Below are 19,855 nucleotides of genomic sequence, written 5' to 3' on the forward strand. Positions count from 1 at the left end.
CATGACACCAGGGAAGAAGGTGCTGATGTTGCCCTCTGCATACCATACAGCCTGCAGGGACCACACAAGTCTGATGTAGATCGGGCACGCACAGCCTCAGGAACTGGGCCACTTTCTGTACGGGGGCTGAATGTGTTGTCTAAAGTGTAGATAGCAGCAGCCTCAGTGCACACACACTTTCTGTGCCCCCAGGCTGGTTATTTTAATCCGCATCACACCATTCCCCATGCTGACATAACAAACGGTGCTTGACACTGACTGGGACGACTATTTATAAAGCTGGGGATGGATCGAAGCCTTGGAAAAGCCAAGAGGTTCTTTAACACCACGGAGAGCCTGAGAAGACAGCCGGCACTTCCACCAGCAGCTCTGGAGCCGGTGCCGAGCTCTCAGTACCATCTAGTGGGCAATCAGCATGGCAGTGGAAATGAATGATTCCTTACATGCTGCTGCTGTCTGTGTAGGCTCTGGGGACAGCTGGGTGTCCCGGTGAGAAGGGAGGAGCAGTTCCAGCACACACGCCAGGAAGGTGCATCCCTGCCTTTATCGCCATTCTGCTCTCACTGCTATGCAATGACCTCACTGTGTTGGGCACCTGTCTGCGTTCCTGCAGGCAATGATGCACGTAACACTTACTAGTTGATGGCTCAAGGCCGTGCCAATGCAAAGATAAATGATGAACAGCTAGATTTTATCCTCACTTAAAGCATGGGGTTGCACTCCTGCATAAGACATCCCGAGCAATGCAGAGCTGGTTGGGTCAACCACGGCTTTGACTTGGACGAGGGAAAAGTGTGCAGGTATCCCAGCTCGCCCGCACCTCCCATCCTCATTCAGTGTATTAGAAAATGACCCGTACAGATTTTGGGAAGCTGTTTTCCAGATGTGTTCTGTGTCAGGCTAGGTAATTCCATGGCATTAGCAGCCAAGGAGCCTGCACAGGGCATGATGTCCCACCCAGCTCCCCAGGTAAGGAGCAAACAGGGTGGTTTTCTGCAGCTGAACTATAAAGGCAGACATTAAAAGGCAAACAGGCTGTGCTAAAAGCAGCAGAATTCCCAGTGCTGCCCTCTCTGGATGTGTGCCCTGAGGTGAGCCATGAGAGACAGATTAAAGAGCTGTGGATGCACACAGCCCAGAGTACGTTAGGAGGTTCCACCAAATCCCACTTTGGAAAGAACCTTGGAAATATTCCTAAATCCAAAGAGATTAAACAGCGGACTTCAGCACAGAAAGAATATCCACCTGTTGCTGGAACAGCTGAACCCCATCCTTCTGTTTTTGGGTAGCAATCACAATCACACGGTAAAAATTAGGAACATATTCAAAGGGACCAGGCAGGACTTTTAATGAGCTTGTAATTCCAAGTCTGCACTGTTTCTTATCATAGAATCATAGAACGGCCTGGGTTGAAAAGGACCACAATGCTCATCCAGTTTCAACCTCCTGGTGTGTGCAGGGTCACCAACCAGCAGGCCAGGCTGCCCAGAGCCACATCCAGCCTGGAACACTATTTCCTGTGGTTTAGTCCTTTCCTGTGGTTTAGTCCTTTTCCTGACAACTGAGCTCCGGTTCAGTGATGCTGTGTGTAGCTGTGTAGTATGGGTGACCTCCATTCCTAAACACAACCCATTTGGAACCAATGGGATACCTACAATTAAGTGATTTTCCTCTTCAAAGGAAAGAATAGAGTGTTCTATGGAGTCAATAAGGATCCGGAAACAAGGCAGCTCTCATTTGATCCTAGAGGGTTTGATAGTAGCAGAAAGGGAATTTATCTGAAAATAATCCCTGTGAAAAAATGATAGAGGCAAGGAAGCAGCAGAAAATGAGCAGCCAGCAGAAATGCACTCGGAGCCCGTGATGAGATTTTCTGAATCGTTAAGTGAGAATATGGGAAAGGAGAGTGACATCTGAACAGCCCAAGAGTGGAGGTGAGCCCTGACCCACAGCGGTGAATGTGTTGGATGCGGTGAATTCCAGCACCAAAGGGCAGAGTTGTGCTGTTCCTACTGAGTGTCATTCATTAACTGGAGGGCCCGCAAGGAAAACAAAACTCTCTGTAAACACTTGGTCCATGGAAATGGGACCTTGACGAAGTGGTGGTGATTGTATTGCAGCAATTGTATGCAGGAATGTGCCAAGAGAGGGAAAAGGGCCGCTTGTCTTGATTGGCATCACCGTGAAATTCAGTAGCGTTAATGAGCCGCTTAAAACTTCCTGGAAAATATATTCCCAGGCCGCAGAACACAATGCCATTCCGACTGAGAGAACTTCCATGCTCTCAGGTAAATAAAAAGGGAGAAGTGCCACTCCTGTGCTTTCAGCATCCCTGCAGGTGGACACAAGTGTATTTCCAAAGGGGAACACAGCAGCTCAGGCTCCAGGATAGTTCCTCCCAACACCGAAGCCAACGAGTGCCTCTCCATAAACCAAATGGAAATTAAATACAGTTCCTTAGATTGGAAGTAGGTAATTTGGTTTATTACATTTGCCTGTCAAACCGAAGCAAGACTCGTTCAGTGTGGCACTTTAAAACTACTCCCATCCACTTTCACATCCAGCCTTACTGAACTGCAGACCTTTTCCAGAATGCCCTTTGACAGCCAGACTGGATTTCAGCCACCCAACCCCTGCCTGCATCCAGCTGAAGGCAGATCCAGGTAAATCCCTCTTCAAAGCTGAAGGAAAGGAACGCCTTGAGCAAGCTCCTTGGCTTTGTTTAACCAGGCCTTAGCTGCAGGCTGCTTAAAAGCTTCTCCTCAATAAAACCTCTCATTATCCTGTTCAAAGAACAATAAATCATTAAGATGGATGGACTTTTGTCCTGGTATCCACCGTGATGTCCAACCCTCTGAAGAAGTCTTGGTGGCTGCAGCACCGGAGGCAGCAGGGGATGCTGAAAACACTCCTTCGTGTGACATGAGAGAAGTTGTTGAGGCCCTATTTAGAAGATTGGGGATCTAATTTCATCTTTTGTATGACAATCCCATCTCTGCAACCCCAGGAGATGACAGAACTGTGACTGCAAAAGGAAAACCAAGAGAGTTCATCCATGAGAGGCACCGCTGGTGCATTGCAATGCGCATCAGCCTGGGATTCCCAGAGCAGGGCTGAGGAATGAGCTCTGGAGGAACAGGGATGTGCAATGCAGGGGGAAAAAAAAAGCTCAGTTTGAGCCAAGACTGAAGGAAATGGCTCAGAATCAAACATGTCGAGGACTGGAAGTTATCCATCCCCAAATTCTTCAAACCCCCTGCAGGCTGCGTGTAGAGAGGAGAGGCTTGGAGAGGTTTTTGCAATATAGAGCTTTATCACTGAAATCTAGACACAGAAATGCATTATTCCACAGGATAACCAGAGATTGTACTGAGGAGAAGCCTCAACCAGTTACACACAGCCAAGGGGGGGTTCTCTCACAATTAACCCAAATTGCTGTGAACTGTGAAGCACCTATATGGTAAGAAAGATGAAAACGGACTGAAGTGCACCACTTGTTCATAGAGAATAACGGCAGCAACGCACTGTCAGCAATGCCCACCCATCCCATGTGAACACTGGGCAGCCAATCTGACCGATGTTTTATTACTTTATTATCGAAATGAGACATTTTTAGCAACAAACTGGAGGCAAAGGGCCATAGCCTTTCCTTTCCTGTCCTCTGGATCTGCCGCGCGTTGCACCCACACCGTCACGGCCCCTTCCCAACCCTGGGACGGAATCCATCATGGCGGCCGCAGGGGGGTGGGGGGGCGCCAAGCGCGTGGCCAACTCTCCCCCCCCCTCCCATCCCCGCGGCCTCTCTGGCCAATCGCCGGGTAGGCGGACAGGCAGCGACCAATCATCCGCCTCTTTCTGCCCTCCGCCCCGCCCACTTGGGGAGACGCGCGCACACCTCGCCGCTCCCCAGCGAGGGCCGTTGTTTGGGCGCTCGGTACGGCAGGCCAAACGCCGCCCACCCGCACCTTTCACGCCATTGGATCGTCGGGATGAGGCCCGCCCCCGACGGCCATCTAGCCAATGAGAGAGCGCTAAGGCGTGTCCGTTGGTGGGCGAGGAGTCTATAAAGGGCCCGCGCGGCTGGCGGGAAGGGGTAAGATGGCGGAGTAGCCGCGGTCGGCGTGGCTTGTGCTCTCCTTGCCGCGTCCCCTGGCAGGAGGCGGGTGGATCCCAGCGCCGCAGCGGGCCGCGGTGCGAGGCGGAGCGGGGCGCAAGAGGAGGGGAAGGAGGAGGGCAGCGCTCCCGCCGCCGCAGCCGCCGCCATGCCCAACATCAAGATCTTCAGCGGGAGCTCGCACCAGGACCTGTCGCAGAAGATCGCCGACCGCCTGGGCCTGGAGCTGGGCAAGGTGGTGACCAAGAAGTTCAGCAACCAGGAGACATGGTGAGGCGGGGGCGGGGCCGCACTACAATTCCCGGCGGGCAGCGCGGCGACGACGGCCCGGGTTCCGCGGGGCCGCCGCGCGGGGGCTGCTGGGAGTTATAGTGCGCGGCGGGTGGCGGCCTGGCACGGCGGGATCGGGGGCGGCCGCGCCCCGCGGGTCTCGCACGTGGGCCGGCGGCTCCGGGCCCGGCGCGGGGCTCCCGTGAGCGCCCTTAGGCGGTGGGCCCGGGGCTGCGGCCGCCCCCTCCCCGCCCTCTGGCGGCTCTGCGGGGCTGCCCCTCGGGAGGCCGGGGCGGGGCTGGAGGTGCGGTGCAGGTGAGCGGGGAGCGGCACACACGTGGCCCCTGGGAGCTGCGGCCTCGCTGTGTGTGTGGAGTTAGGAGAAAGGAGAGGCTGAAACGTATGCCAAGGTAGGGAATATCTGGAGGAAATCAACCCTATGTGCCGTAGCCAGTGTGATAGGAGGAATCCTGAATGGCTGCCCGGAACGATCTCATACAGACGTGAGTTGTTTCCATTACGTGGTGTTGGAACTGCTGCCCTGAGGCTGTGCACATAGGTGTGGTAGGGCTGTGTGTGATGGGCAGCAGTGTCATTGCTCTGTCCTCGTGTCCCCATCCCTCTCAGCAGGTCCTTGTGTGAGCACTGATGTGGGTTTTAAACATCCAGTCGATCTCTTATTTACCTCCATCAGCTCAAGGCCCGTGCTGAAAGAAAAAGCAGAACAGTTCAGTTGTGCTCTTACATAATAAATGGGCTCTAGTGTTAAACTCTGGTATTAAAGTACAGTGGGAGATGGCACTGTGTGCTGTTCTGGTGTTTGCTCGCTAAGTAGGTCTCCACGAGAGCAATAAGCAAGGCAAGATGTCTAGAGTTAGCAGTTTGCTGGTGAAGGTGGAGCAGCAAGGCCTGGTGTTCAACAAAAACATGTTGAAGGGGGAGGATGAGATGAGAAATGAATAAAATTAAAGGTCTGCCTTCAGGTGCTCTAAACACAAAGCCATTAGGGGTGTGGGGTAATCACCTGCCTACTTGCTCCCAGAGTTTGCTGCAGGATGTGAGCATCGCCAGCACTGGAAGAAACTGGGGGAGGATTTGTCTTCCCTAGAGTGACTCTGGGTTCCTTGCACATCTGTGGCAGGCTTCTCTAAATGTCACTGTTGCAGCGCTTCGGGCCTCATCTTGTACAGCATTTCTACAGGAGCCACAAAGCTGAGAAAGCCTGAGATGGCTGCGTGCCTTCCAGCCCTGCTTTGGGCGCAGGTGTCCCGACACACGCACTGGAGCTGGCGGCGTGCTGCTGGCAAACAGGACCTTTGGCTTGTGTTCAGTGCCTTCATCAGCAGGGATTAGTGTGCATTACATCCAGGAGGAAATTAACCCCAAAAGCCTTTCCAGAGTGAAAAGCTGGAGGGCTTCTCTGTTCAAGGCAGTGAAAAGCTGTTAGGGCTCTAATAGAATAATCTGCTGCAGCATGGTTTCTGTTGGAAGCTTGGCTTGGCTTTCCCTGCTGACTGGCCGTCATCCCTGCTTCCTTTATACACTGCTGCTTTGTGCTTCTGTGATTTGGGGGGACAGGAACCGTTTGAGGGGGGGTTTATATGCTCAGCTCGCATTGAGATTAAAAGCAGAGGCTGAGCGCTTTCAGCCTTATTGAACCATTAAATGTGAGCTGTGAGCACTATGAAATAGCTACTGAGCAAACAAGCAACAGTGTTCGTGCCAAACACCCGTGATTACATGGTGCTGTCACCCACAGACCCTCAGGATTGCAGCCCCTTGGTCGCTCTGCAGGCATACATAATGACTGCAGCTTTAATTTCTGTTTGGATCCAACTCTTCTTTCCCCATCTGTTCCCAGTGTGGAAATAGGAGAGAGCGTACGTGGGGAGGACGTCTACATTGTGCAGAGTGGTTGTGGGGAAATCAATGACAATCTGATGGAGCTCCTTATCATGATAAATGCGTGCAAGATTGCCTCAGCCAGCAGAGTCACAGCTGTCATCCCTTGCTTCCCTTATGCTCGGCAGGACAAAAAGGACAAGGTAAGGGATTTAAGAAGGGGTTCTGCTGGGGAAAGATGTATGCAGGCTTGGAGAGGCCAGCAGGCCTGCCTGCCTGCCAGGGCTTAGCTGAAATTGAATATGTGGAGAAAGAGATAAAACTTAATTTAACTTAAACCTGAGGGCATCGAACTGCAGATTCATCTTCACAAAGACGTAGTTCTCCTTGAAAATACACCACCCTGTAATCAGCTGCTGATGAAAAGATGCAATGTTAATGAGTGCTTCTTTTAGTAACTGCTTGTGAATCATTGCCTAGGGGTGGAAGGCTCACATCTTGATGAAGGAGTTAAACTTGTCTTAAATACTGGCTTTTTTTCCTGTCTTAGAGCCGAGCCCCAATCTCTGCCAAGCTGGTCGCAAACATGCTGTCTGTGGCAGGAGCAGATCACATAATCACAATGGACCTGCATGCATCTCAGATTCAGGTAGGAACTGAAATTAGGAAGCACTTGGCTGCTCCCATCTGAACCTGTTTACTGCCTTGCAGGCTTTCCTGTCATCTGCTTTTTTTAGTTACAGCAGCAGTCAGCACTTAAGAGCAGAGGGCTGGTAGGGAGTTGTAGGGTCAGTTAGAAGGGGGTGGGGAGGTGGGCAACGGGTTCCTCTGTAAATAAAACTGTAGCTGCTCTCAACTAGACGATGCATAATGAGCCCTGTATAAATGAATGTTGGGTTAGTAAATGATCCATGCAGCTTGGTCACCATATGGGGGCACTCTGCTTTCTTAATTGGTCCTATGAGGAATTTCAGATGGAGAATGGTTTTATTTAGTGTTCTTAAATATAGAGCAGAACTTTCCATTACAGGACAGTCGGGGAGCAGTGAGCAGTGCTGTCTGACACAGCAGGTAACAGTACTGCTGCCCTGGGGTTACCACACCCTCCAGGTGTGCTGGCACAGCTGCTTATGAGCACATTCAGTTGACCAGGACAGTTGTATGAAAGCTTGCTGCTGATGAGATGGGCAGCTCTGCTTGTTTCCATTTCACCCATCCCCTGCAGTTGGCTTTGATCCCCTCCCAAGCTGCTGGTGAATGGAAAACAATGGGTTTGCTGGAAATGAGCCATCTCAACGGAGCAATTGGAATTTTGACCAGGGCTTGCTTTGAAACAGCAGGAGCTGTTTAGCAGGGAGAGGAGGGACAGCAAGGTGTCAGGTTGTTAGTCTTGCCTCTTTCCACCTTGAACAAGCTGTGAGACCGAGAAAACAGTTAACACCTGGGACAGTTGTAGCACATCTGTTGTGTTGGTGCAAGCATTTTGAATCCAGAGAGGTCAGCTATCTGCTGCCTGGTGAAGAAAGTGGGCCTGCTGTCATTTTAATGATTGAAAATGCATCCACTTGCATGTCAGTGTAAATTCAGGTGGTATTTGCCCAGAAATGCTTCATCTCGGATAGAAAATGTATGAGAGTGCAGCTGAGACTTTCAAAAGATCTCAGAGCCCGCAAATGGTATTCCTCTTCCCTGAGCATCTTGGAGCAGCAGTGTCTGCCATGGGGATCACCTTGCAGCAGCAGTGATGAGATTGAGTTGAATAATTGGTTCTGTGTAGATCACTGTCCAGCATGTCTGGCTTCAGCCCGGATGCGTAGGGTTGCTGAACCCAGACATGATGGTAGGAAGGATCTGCTCCCCTGCACCTTGAGTGTAAGGCCTGTTGTGCTGGGCACTCCTCCCTGCTCCTGTCCATTGCTCCCTGTCCAGCATTAACTTCAGCTTTTAGTGACCTTTGAGGTTTACCTGAGCAGTCTGCTGGGTCAGCGTACAGTTGTGCAACCAGGTGCATTGCTATGTTTTGATGTTGGTTTTCTATACCACTTGAGATAGAACTAATTCCATGTTGTAAAAGTGTCAGCTGTTACTTACACTGCTAAACTGGTTCCAGTCTTACCACTGTTCTGTATATCGCAAAGGCTACTGCCATTCCACTGAGAGGAGTAGATAGGGAAGCAGAAAATGCTGTGGCTGTGTGCCTGATAACATAGCAATCTTCTTCCAATCTCTGGTCTTGGAATGTGACCTTCAGCTGCATCTGTTCCTGTCATCTTTCTTGCAGGGTTTTTTTGACATCCCTGTTGATAACTTGTATGCTGAACCTGCTGTACTGAAATGGATCAAAGAGAATATTCCTGAGTGGAAGAACTGCACCATTGTTTCACCAGATGCTGGTGGAGCCAAGAGGTAAGCTGTCAGAGCAAGCAGAGATACTGCTTCCTCTACCTGAATTCCTGAGTGTGCTTGTAGCTAGCTGTGACCCTGCTCTGAAGACATGTTCCCCCTCTGCCAGCTGGCTACAGCTAGGGAAGAGCAGTCAGTTACTCTCCCTGGGGAATACTTAGAAGGTTTCTTGAGCTGCATGCAGAATTAAATAGATTCTAGAATCACATAGTGATAGGAGTGCATGGATGGGAGTTGTCCAATTACTACATCCCATGGACTAAAACTGATCTTTCTAGGAAGGGGATTATGCATGTTAAAGGAGAGGATCATGTAGCTCATGCTCCTATGCCAAGACAAGGTATTCCTGCTGGATAATAATGCATTTTCAGCCAGACTGTTCTCTCTGAGGTATTTAGTCTACTGAGGCATTTTCTTGCTTTATTGCTCTTAATTTTAACTGCTTGCTGTGGTTTCAGCCTGCTGCTGCTCGTCCTCTTCCCTGAGAGCAAAGATGATAGACGATTCCTTTCTTAAGAGCAGCAGCATATGTCACAGCACATTTCTGCTAAGATAGTCTGACAATCTCCCATCTTTCTGCAGATGAGCAGCAGTTTGTGGGCAGTTTGGAACGGTGTCAGATCAGGGAGGAACAAGGCTGATTTTTGCTGCTTCTGTAGAATGGTTACGCATGAGCAGCGAAGTAAAGCAGGTGTATTCTTGAATCCAGGAGACCGTTACACCAAAACGTTGGTGTGCTGACCTGAGCCCCACGCTCTGGAATGATTGCAGCTATCTGTTACAAAGAGCCAAGCTGTGTGCCTTTCTGTAGCAGCGTTGTGGCCCAGGTGTGTCAGCCAGGGCCTTCTGTGTGTTCAGCTCCTTGTTGTGTAATGCGGGTCACAGAGTGCCTAGTCAGCCAGCTATCATTCGACTTCTCACCAGTAAAGCTTTTACATCATTACTCATCAGGAGCAGTATATAAAGTTTGAGTCCCTCTAGGAAAGATTTCCTGTGGTCACATTTAACAACGGGGAGCAGTGAGCAGATGTGGTGACAGCTTCTTTTACAGCAAATCTTAGCATCTTTTCAGTTCGAGAAGAGATCTGACTGAAGCTACCGTGGAGTTAAGTGTGGTTTGGAAACTGTTCTCTCTTCAGAGTGACCTCCATTGCAGATCGATTGAATGTAGACTTCGCCCTCATTCACAAGGAGCGCAAGAAAGCCAACGAGGTGGATCGCATGGTGCTGGTGGGTGATGTGAAGGACAGGGTGGCCATTCTGGTGGACGATATGGCAGACACGTGTGGCACCATCTGTCATGCTGCAGACAAGTGAGTAGGGCTGGCTGATGCTTTCCTCAATCAAAAAAAAAACCAGCTATTATTAGGAATGACTAATGAATTCGTTGATTTGTATGTGAAGCTTCACAAGGTAGAATCATAGAATGGCCTGGGTTGAAAAGGACCACAATGCTCATCCAGTTCCAACCCCCTGCTATGTGCAGGTCGCCAACCAGCAGCCCAGGCTGCCCAGAGCCACATCCAGCCTGGCCTTGAATGCCTGCAGGGATGGGGCATCCACAGCCTCCTTGGACAACCTGTTCCAGTGCCTCACCACCCTCTGCGTGGAAAAACTTCCTCCTAATATCCAACCTAAACCTCCCGTCTTACTTTAAAACCATTCTCCCTTGTGCTATCACCATCCACCCTCACAAACAGCCGTTCCCCCTCCTGTTTATGCACTCCCTTCAAGTTCTGGAAGGCCACAATGAGGTCTCCCCGGAACCTTCTCTTTTCCAGGCTAAACAAGCTCAGTTCCCTCAACCTTTTCTCATAGGAAAGGTGCTCCAGCCCTCACAAAAGAAATGAAAAGTATAGTTGAACTTGTGACTGTATGAGTAGCCAGGTGGTCTCCTCTCTTATTTGAAAGCACGTATCACAGGGATGGCTGGTGGGTATTGCTCTGTAGTGATGTTTGATTTCTCACGCTTGAGTTTAATATAGACAGGTTGCCATCACTGATTCTGATGTAATTAAATGCTGTCTCAACCATCAACTTAATATCACACATCTGAATTTCTATTAGCAGTAAGCTTCCCAGGCTTTCATATCAGCTGTCTACACTAGAAAAGCCAGTACTTGGTAATACCTGCCCCCTTGTGTTGGCAGAAGTCACAGAAGGTGGATTTGTGTGATACAGCCCAAATATCCCAGGGCTGATAAATGTTGTTGCAGTGTGTAACTTGCTTCTGGTGGATTTTTATGGTGCTTGTTTGACTGTTTGCTTCCCCATATTGCTGCGGCTTCCCTCTTGCCCTGCATCCATGTCATTTTAATGCTGGTTAGTAATTCTTCATCCCTCTTTTCCCCCTCCCCTGCTCATAGACTCGTGTCAGCTGGAGCCACCAAAGTTTATGCCATCTTAACTCATGGGATCTTTTCTGGGCCAGCAATTTCTCGGATCAATAATGCCTGTTTTGAGGCAGTGGTAGTCACAAACACGATACCCCAGGAGGACAAGATGAAGCAGTGCCCTAAAATCCAGGTGAGCATCTTCTCCTTTTTCTTCTTGGAGATGGCCCACTTGTCTGTCTCCCTTTTGGTGGAGAAAACACCAATGCTGTGTAGTATTTACAGCAGTATCACCAGACTGCAGCTTCCCAGCACTGACCAGTGTTGTGTTGTGTTCTAATTGCTGAGGGTTAGCAGACCTGTTACACCAATGAAAGGCACCTGCTTATCCAGGTAGACTTAACTATTTAAGTCATTTTTTTTCAATGCTTGTCTTACCTAGAGCAGATCAGTGATCACATGGGGGCACGATGTGTGCAAGCAGTTGTCACTCCTGCAGAGGGTGCTGCATGCAAAGGACATGTACTCAAGCAGAAAGCAGTAGGTAGGAATTTCTCAGGTTGATAATGATGCTGACCTCACTTGTGAAATCATCACCCACCACAGTAGGAGGGTGCAAGCCTTCTTTTCCCACAAAAGAAAGGTCACATGAAGGTGTCTGGAGGGATTTCTGGTCTCTGTGGGAAAAGCTTCGCTCCTGCTGCCTCTCCTGATGCCCTTGGGAGATCAGAGAAGCTCCTGAGTTCATAACAACAAGTGGGGGGGAAAAAGAAAAGTGAGATTTGAAAGGCTGTGACTACTTCAAGAATTGCCTTGTATTTCCAGGCCTATAACCAACCCTTTATGTGAATTTCTTTCTCCAGATGTCCTTTTTGTGAGAAGGTGTTTCATGCAGGGGGGGAAATGGTATGGGAAAACAGTGTGTATGAGTAACAGCTGAAAGTGACCTAAGAGGGAGCTCAGCCTCACTCCCTGCACGTGCTGTGCTGGTTTGGCTGAGGGCAGGTGGCAGCTCCACAGCACAGTGCTCAGGTACTGAGGAAAGATAAAGAAACCCACTTTGTTGTCCACATGAAAACAGGCAGCTTGTGAAGATACAGCTGTAGTGCACACAATCAAGGAGATCCTAAACACTGATTCCCAGCACAGGTCTATAGGACAAAGGCATGTGAGACGAGTGCAGTAGTTTCACAGGCTGTCACTCCTTTACAGTAACCTTTGCTGTTCAGTACTTGGAAATAAAGAACTGTAGCAGTTATAAGTCCCATGTTCTGTCTGCTGCTGCAGCTCTTAGGTTTTTTTTTTCCCCTTCCTTCTTAGGCAAATTATCCAGGAAAAAGAAAATGTTAAATATGAATTTCACTTAATTGATGCACCACGTCCATAGTGCTTCTTAGAGACTGCACTGTACTGAAGTGTTAGATGCTGGGGTTCAGAGCTGGAGTTTGAAACTTATTTTTTTTTTCTCTGCTGTTAACTGGTTTGCCCCACCAGGTGGAGCCAGCACAGTAACTTGGCACTGACCTGGAGCACTGTAGCTCCATCTCTGATAAAACCTTGTAGTGGCAATGGTAAAGCCTCGTGACACAAGGGAAGTAATCTTGGTCTTGCTGTAAACTCCCTGAACTTCTCTGCAACTGCAGACTGAATAAGAGAGTCCCAGGCTACGTGGAATGGGGTAAAAGTCTAAGGAGTCTCAGCAGAGAAAGGCAACAGACTATCATCCTGGGAAAGGTCAACACTGAAGTATTTCTTGTAGTGCTTTATGTGCAGTATCTTCAGAGGGACAGAGAAGTAAATGCCTGTGTCACGTGCAACTGTAATTCGTCTTCATCTGATCCATTACAAATTTGGGGCAATGAGTTCACTCTTGAATTTTTTTTTTTCTTGACTTAGCAACCATTCTCACAGGTTTGATGTCTCTTTCTCCTCCAGGTGATTGACATCTCAATGATCCTTGCGGAAGCCATCAGGAGGACTCATAATGGGGAATCTGTCTCCTACCTATTCAGCCATGTCCCTTTATAACAACCGATGCCAGCTTCTGCTTGTATGGCTTTTTTTTTTTTTAAACCAAAAGTTGTTCAGCTTGTTGTAAAGTCCAGTAGAAGACTCTGCTTGTTCCAGTGCAGTTCTCCACAGCTCCTCCTGCTTTAAGTCAGGCTTACTGGCTCTGACTCCAGCATGGGGAGGCTGGGGCAAAAAGCTCATCTCTGTAACACTCCAGCTCTGCCAGCAACTCTGTGCATTGGGGGCTCATCAGTAGGATTGGCTCAATACTGCAGATCTGTGGAGAGCAGGACTGACACATGGTGCATTGCCACAATTATTTTGGGGGGTTGGGGGGTGGGGAGAGGGTTTGTCTGTGGGCAGGGTTAGATGACCTGGTGTGCACACCCTGAATTGTTGGGGAAGTAGATCTCCCTAGGACATGTGGGTGTGGATGTACAGCAAGAGCCCAAGAGGCTGCTGTATTATTGCTCTACTGCTGCCAGCTCTTCAAGAGGGATGAGGAAGACTTGTGTCTTGGCCAAGCTTTGACCATAGCTGAAGCCCTGGGGACATGTAGGAAGTGTTTCACACCTGGGGCTGGTTCAGCTACACCTTCCTCTTGCGAAAGGAGGTCAGTGTAGCTTGCAGACTTGAATTCCCCTTAATTACTGAAGAAATGTCTAATGTGTTGCACAACAGAATGCTGAGAGCGTGGTCTGCAGTACTGCCTTGCTGTTGGGTTAACTTAGTGGTGAAGGTGCTCCTTGGGCAAGTGATCTTCCTCTTATGCAGAGGACACATGCTGGTTGTGGGCTATAGGTTTTAGGGTAGATTAAACCCAGTTCCTCCGTTTCACAAGTTCCCATTAGCCTTGCTACTGACCGGAGGACTGTCGTGTACTGTACTGCACCTGGACATGCTGTGCACATGTACCTTGGTCTGCTTTCACCAGTACTCTGGTAACTGAGCCTCTCCACCCTGCAGAAGCATGGCTTCTGGCAGTGGGTCGAAGGGGCTCGTGTTATACAGCACTGGGAAAACTGCAAATCCAAAACCAGTCTGATGGGCAGCGAGGTGCCCAAAAGAAAAATACCAAAACTAGAGTTAGCTGAGGCTCTTAGGTGTAAAATAAGTATCATCCAAAACTTGAACGCGTAGTAACTGTACCAGACAATCTTAAAATGTCTCTCCTGGACTCTTATGGTGTTACAGGTCAAGCTGTTTTATGCTCTGGTTTTTATAAGCACTCCTCCTCGATTTGTTTGTGAGATGGGGAAGGGAAAAGGGAAAAGAAGGAACTTGAGATGACTTGCTGGGGTAACTAGCGTGGCATTGGGAGGCTGGGCTGTAAGTGGAACTAACTGAAAAGAGGTGGTTGAGATCTGGGAAGTGCTACTTCAGTTGTGCCTTTTAATGAGAACTTCTCCCCTCTCCCTTCCTAGAATTCCTGTCCTGTGGCGATGTTAACACTTCTATTACAGTGTAAGGTTGTTGGTTGTTTGTTTTTTTTTTTTTTTTTGTATAAGAATTGGTGTTTGTCTGGAAAGTGTATCCCTTGCTTTGCTTTGCATCCTGCACTGAGCTGTGCCGAGAGCCCAATTCCTGCCTCCTGAATTCCTGCCTCCTGCTTTGGAGCCCTGCTGCTGCACTGCCAACGCCTCGGGAGCTGAGAGCCAGGACATCAGAGCAGCAGTGTGAGGATTTTCAGCAGCATTTGTGTTTAAATATGTGACCTGATGAAGGAATTAAACTTTTATTTAAAAAAAAAACACAAACAAACCACAGTATGTAGCCTCTGCTTGTAAGTGCATTTAAAAACCCTAAAAAAAAAATAATGATGTGCCTCCATGTGATGTAGATACATGGTTTGGAAGGGACCTTGGCAGGTCACCTGGCTTAGCAGCAGGGCTGACTGCAAGGTTCTGCTTTGCTGTGCTCACACTTAGGACTGAAGGACTGAGCTGCTGGGAGTGGTGGCTTTTGTCTGTATGTGATGTTGTGGACTTAAGCTGTGGTAGTGCAGTTTCTCTTGTTCTGAGCAATTACACATCTGAGCAGATGTTTGCATCAGTGTTCAGCTGTGGTTAAAACCTGAATAGTTGAGCAAGCATGAGTGAAGAATTGTGAAGTATCGTGCATAAAGCTAATGATTTGAGACAGCAGGATTGTTCTGAGAAGCACCTGTTACCTGAACCACGATCCTCTCATTGCATACTGTAGACCCAGAAAGCGTAAGTGAAATGGAAAGGAAGGAGATGGCAGCTGTAGAGAAAGGTCTTTGACCTCAGAGTAGTCTTCTTGCCTCAGACTGGAGCACCACATCAGGAGCTGTGGCCTCAGGTAGACTTTGCTGAAGGCCACTACTGTAAAATAATTCAGTGCTGATCAGTGAATACCTGAACTGTGGATTTTTCCCCCCGAAGTGGGCAGTGTGGGTGATGGTGGTGATGTGGGTTTTGTGAGGGCGGTGGAACAGGCTCAGGCTTCCTTGGCAACGTGAGCTTCACAGCACAAGGTTCTCTCAAAGGGGATCTTCCAAAGGGCTCCTAATGCTGCTGGTGTGCATGTCCTGCTTCCTTAATTGCTTTAATTAAAAGTTGGAGGAAGGGGGAGCAATGCAGGCGTAGAGCTCTGTGTGCCAGTGCTGTAGCTGCATAAAGGATGGGTGGTGAGTAGGACGTGAGGGCTATTTCAGGGAAATAAAGCATTTTTGCACTGCAAACCTTCAGCTGAGGAGGATTGCGCACCTGGGTGAAAAGTTTCTTCCTTAAATTAAAAAGTTACTTCATTTCCAATTGCTAAACCGATTTGAAAAGGCGGGCTGCCTAGGAATGATTGTTGTGACACCAAAGCATCAGGACTCATTTTGCCCTTCCTGCATGCACACAGGAGGGGAAAAGCATTCTCCCTCTCTGCCTCGGTCACAAACGCAGCTCAGGCAGCTGTATGGGGCACTGTTTGCTGTAGGGCTGCCTGCGGGGGAAGCAGCTGGGCACAGAGCTGAGCTGTGCCGCCCTACAGCTTGGCGTGTGCTGTCGGGCTCCGAGCAGGGTCTGCTCCAGCAGCATCAGCTGCCCTGCAAAGTGCTGGTAGCACAAAGGAATGCGTCAATCATAAACACCAGCTCAGTTATCTGGAGTTAACGCTCGGGGAATGGCCGTATTGCCGGGTTGGCCACTTGTGCCTCGCGGGCGGCAGGACTCAGAGCGAGGCAAGGCACGTCCAGTTTGTTCTCACCAGTATCTCCTTCCTGCTGCCGTGTGAGAGCCGCATCTCAGCAGCAGCATGGAGGGTGGACTTCCACGGGGAAGCACGAGGGCTGACAAAGCCCTTCTGCTCGAAACTGCTGCCTGGGCTCAGAGCGAGGAGAAGTGAAATCGGTGGGCGGAACGAGCCGTGCCCTGCTGTAACACAGCAGCCCTGCTGCGTGCGTTGCCTCTGCGGGCCGCTCCGTTCCCTCCTCGCCAGAAAAGCGCGCGGATGCCCGGCCCTGCAGGCGGCTGAACTCCGTGTAGCAGCCGGGCTCCTTCCTGCAGCAGGGAACGGAGAGTTCCTGGCAGAGGCCGTTGGGGCCCACAGCCGCTGCTGCGGGAGGTTCGCAGCTCAGCTAAAATGGCTGGCAGCTGTTCTATTTCGGGTCGGGGCCGCTTTCGCTTTCCTCCTTTCTGCGGGATGTCTCGGTTCCGTCGTTGTCAATCACTGAAAGCAGAAATAGCCCCGCGCACGAGGCCGGGCCGGCTGTGGGGGCGGACGCGGTGAATTTGCCGTAGGAAAAAGCTCGGGTTGGGATCTGAGCTGTGCGGGATGGGTCCGAAACGGCCCGACGGCTGTGCGGGAGCGGAGGGTTCGGGGCGGGGAGCGGCGGAACCCCGCTTTGTGCCCAGACAAAGGGCGCGGGGCTGCAGAGCGCCGATCAAAGCGCGGCCCTGCGGGCACGGCGAGCGGAGGGGGCTTCGCTGTGCCCCCCCCTCCCCGACCCAGCCCTGCTGCGGGGCCGCTGCCGCATCGGAGCCCCCGGGGGTCCCTCCTTCCCGCGGAGCCGTGTCTGTGTACGGGTGTGCGGCACAGCGCTCTGTGCACACACGCACCCGCGCCGCGGGGCATCGCGGGAGTCGGAGTTCTCCCAGAGCCTTCGAAGAGGAGGCGGCAAGCGGCACGCGGACTACGCTTCCCAGCGTGCACCGCGGGCGGCGGAGCAGCCAATGGGCTCGCGGGATGGGCGGTGGCCGGGGTATATAAAGCGCCGCCCCACGCGGCGCGCTTCAGTCTCACCTGGGGAGCGCGGAGTGGAGAGGCGCGGCGGCGGAGGAGCGGAGCGGTGCACGAACGGTCCGTGCGGGCGGGTCTCTGCTCAGCGTTGGAGCTCGGGGGGCTGCGGTCGCGCGGGGGTCCCCGGTGGGTGCGGGGATGCGGAGGGCCCCGCCCTGCGCTATTGTCCGCGGTGGGAAGCGGGTGTGGGGCGGCGCCCCGGGGCGGGCGGCCTTTGTCTGCGCGGTGCTGCGTGCCCACCCGGCGCGGAGCCCCGCTGATACGAACCGGGGGTCTCATAGGCAAAATGTGTGACAAACCGGACCTGTCGGAGGTGGAGAAATTCGATAAGAAGAAGCTGAAAAAGACCAACACGGAGGAGAAGAACACGCTGCCCTCCAAGGAGAGTGAGTGCGGAGGGGTTGGAGCCGGGGCTGGGGTGGGGGGCTGCCCGGTCACGGCCGGAGATGCGGGTGTCCCGAGCGCTGATCTCACTGCTGAGGAATCCGTGGGGAGAGGCGGTTGGAGCAGCTGAGAAAAACGCAGAAAAACGCGCCCGGGGGCGGGAGGGGGGGGTTGGGGCGCTCCCTGTGCTGTACCCACCACTGGGACAAAGCTGTGCTGTGACCCCGCTGCTGTGGGTCGCGTCCCGTGCGTGGGGCCGCTGCCCTCGGGGTGGGGTGTCCTGGTAGGAAGCTGCGGGAGGATGCTCGGTGCCCTCTGATTGCTGTTGGGTTCAGACAATAAGACCCATTGCCGGGCTCTGAGCGATGGCTCCGCTGCCGATGGGTGTTCCAATGGAGCAGCAGTGGGGGTTAATGGACCTCTCTTTTCTCTTACAGCCATCGAGCAGGAGAAGGAATGTGTGAAGTCTTCCTAGAGCGATGGTCTGGCAGGAAGAGCCACCACTTGATCGGTTTTTGTTGGCTTTTTTTTTTCTCTTTTCTATGAATTAAATCATCTGTTTTTTGTGTTTTTTTTTTTTTTTAAACTTCCATCATGTACACGTCTAGAAAACAGCCGTATCGTCTGACCCACTGCCCCGCCTCGCTGGCAGCTTTGGTGAGTGGGGGACACAAAGTGTGGCCCCCCCGATCCATCAGCCCAACCCAGCCCCATGGGTGCTGCCCAGCTGATGCCTGCTGACCGTACTGACCTTGCTCTGATGCGTGGGGAGGTGAGCAGAGGTTGCGGAGGCTCCTGGGGACAGAGCTCTGCACTGGGGGAGTGGGATCCTTTCTGGCCACCCTGTGGCCTCGATGTCATCCTTTTCACTGATGGTGTTCTGTAGCCTCACTCACAATTTGTCTTCCTTGGGGAAAAATGAGAAGTTTATTATAAAATAAAACAAAAGTATAACGACCTCCCTCTGGCTTGTGGCTTCTTCCCTGGGGAAGGTTCAGGTGTAGCCCTGGGGGTGGGAAGGGCAGGGTTGGAGGTTGGCATTGCTCAGAGAGATCCCTACAGGGGCAGCCCAGCTCAGGGTGGGGACTGAACCTCCTGCTCTGAGCAGTTCGTGTCCTCTGCCCAAAGCACTGCTGTAGGGCCGGGCTGGAGGTTCCTGCACTGGCCCAGGTCCCACGGGTGCTGGATCCATTCCCTTGCTGCCTGGCACAGCCCTTCCCTCACCTGCCTCAGCCCCTGCCCTTGGCTGAAGGAGGTTTTTGCAGCCCTCGGAGATGGGCTGGGTACCCTCTCAGCTGTTCGTAGCCCAGCACACTGAGGCTCTGCGTGCATCCCCAGGCCTCTGCTCAGGTTTCCCAAGACTTCCTCACCTGCTCCAGGGTCACCTGCCAGACTGTTGTGCCTGCAGAGATAGGAGCAGACTGACCAACAGCTTTGGCGGCGAAAACATGGGGATGTCTCCACCAAAGCGATGGGCAGGGAGGTAGCAGCTGCCTCACCCAATTCTTGTTATCTTCAGCTCTGAGGGCAAAGAGCCCCAAATGTTCCCACTGCAGGAGGAGGGTTGGCCAGTAAGGGAAGGATCATTACAGAAAAGTGCTCTCTACCAACACTGTCCCTCCCTCCCTGCCCTGGACCTTCTCTATTTCACCCCAGCACACCCGGGTGTGTGGGCAGCTGGGGTACCTGCCAGGCTGATGTCCCCAAACTGGGATGGCTTTGGCAGCGTGGGTGCAGGTGATGCTGCACCGCGTGGTGACCATCCCCGAGGGGCTGAGTGCCACAGTCCCTTGTGTCCTGGGAGTATCCATGCCTCCCCACTGGGGCCCCGTCCGGCTGCTCCGGGGCGGTTTCCTCCCATGGCTTTATCGGCCGTGAGGGAGGGAGGAGGCGGCTGAGTCACCGTCGGGAGTTATTTGGGTTCTGCAGGACAAATACCTGGTGAGCAGCAGCACGGGGCCAATTCGGCTCAGGGCTCGTGGCTGGGATGGGCGCCTCCCCCCTCCCCTGGGACTGACTCAGCCGGGAGAGGATTTGGCCCCGTGGGTTTGCACGGAGATAATCTCGGGCATTTCGAGCGCGATAAGGCGAAGAAGCCACGCTCTGGGCTTCACAGCCCCGCAAATCTGCAGCTCCTCCGTGTGCAGGGCAGAGCTGTCACCTAGCAGTGCGGCGTGGGGCCGCGTCCCCTTGCTGTGCAAGCGCAGCTGCAGGGAGGGAGAGAGAGCAAACATGAGCTGCAAGGGAA

General features: G+C 51.9%; 2 protein-coding genes across 3 annotated transcripts; both read left to right on the forward strand.

The window, feature by feature from the left end:
- The first annotated feature begins 4,097 nt into the window (after positions 1-4,097).
- PRPS1 (phosphoribosyl pyrophosphate synthetase 1) lies at positions 4,098-13,035 on the forward strand. 2 transcript variants are annotated; one of them, XM_085230568.1, is made up of 7 exons: positions 4,098-4,384; positions 6,246-6,429; positions 6,777-6,875; positions 8,508-8,632; positions 9,769-9,942; positions 10,996-11,155; positions 12,898-13,035. In XM_085230568.1, exons 1-7 carry the CDS (start codon positions 4,263-4,265, stop codon positions 12,988-12,990), a joined length of 957 nt encoding a protein of 318 aa, XP_085086694.1. In that variant the 5' UTR covers positions 4,098-4,262; the 3' UTR covers positions 12,991-13,035. The 2 variants fall into 2 exon arrangements, with proteins under 2 accessions (XP_085086694.1, XP_010713339.1); XM_010715037.4 differs by lacking the exon at positions 4,098-4,384 and adding an exon at positions 4,751-4,887.
- Positions 13,036-17,129: 4,094 nt separating this feature from the next.
- Positions 17,130-18,565, forward strand: LOC100541859 (thymosin beta-15A homolog). Its single transcript, XM_085230569.1, has 3 exons — positions 17,130-17,283; positions 17,505-17,609; positions 18,045-18,565. The coding sequence occupies exons 1-3, from the start codon at positions 17,157-17,159 to the stop codon at positions 18,080-18,082; spliced, it is 270 nt and encodes an 89-aa protein (XP_085086695.1). The 5' UTR covers positions 17,130-17,156; the 3' UTR covers positions 18,083-18,565.
- The last annotated feature ends 1,290 nt before the right edge of the window (positions 18,566-19,855 follow it).

The sequence above is a fragment of the Meleagris gallopavo genome, chromosome 9, assembly GCF_905368555.1.
Source record: "Meleagris gallopavo chromosome 9, MGAL_WU_HG_1.1, whole genome shotgun sequence".
Classification (NCBI taxonomy): Eukaryota; Metazoa; Chordata; class Aves; order Galliformes; family Phasianidae; genus Meleagris; species Meleagris gallopavo.

Excerpts from the sequence above, each read along its gene's own strand:
- PRPS1 (XM_085230568.1), top strand. The coding sequence starts at position 4,263 with ATGCCCAACATCAAGATCTTCAGCGGGAGCTCGCACCAGGACCTGTCG. Across the intron at positions 4,385-6,245 it reads TTCAGCAACCAGGAGACATG|TGTGGAAATAGGAGAGAGCG; the intron begins GTGAGGCGGGGG and ends ATCTGTTCCCAG. Across the intron at positions 8,633-9,768 it reads GATGCTGGTGGAGCCAAGAG|AGTGACCTCCATTGCAGATC; the intron begins GTAAGCTGTCAG and ends TTCTCTCTTCAG.
- LOC100541859 (XM_085230569.1), top strand. The coding sequence starts at position 17,157 with ATGGGCTCGCGGGATGGGCGGTGGCCGGGGTATATAAAGCGCCGCCCC. Across the intron at positions 17,284-17,504 it reads AGCGGAGCGGTGCACGAACG|GCAAAATGTGTGACAAACCG; the intron begins GTCCGTGCGGGC and ends GGGGTCTCATAG. Across the intron at positions 17,610-18,044 it reads CACGCTGCCCTCCAAGGAGA|CCATCGAGCAGGAGAAGGAA; the intron begins GTGAGTGCGGAG and ends TTTCTCTTACAG.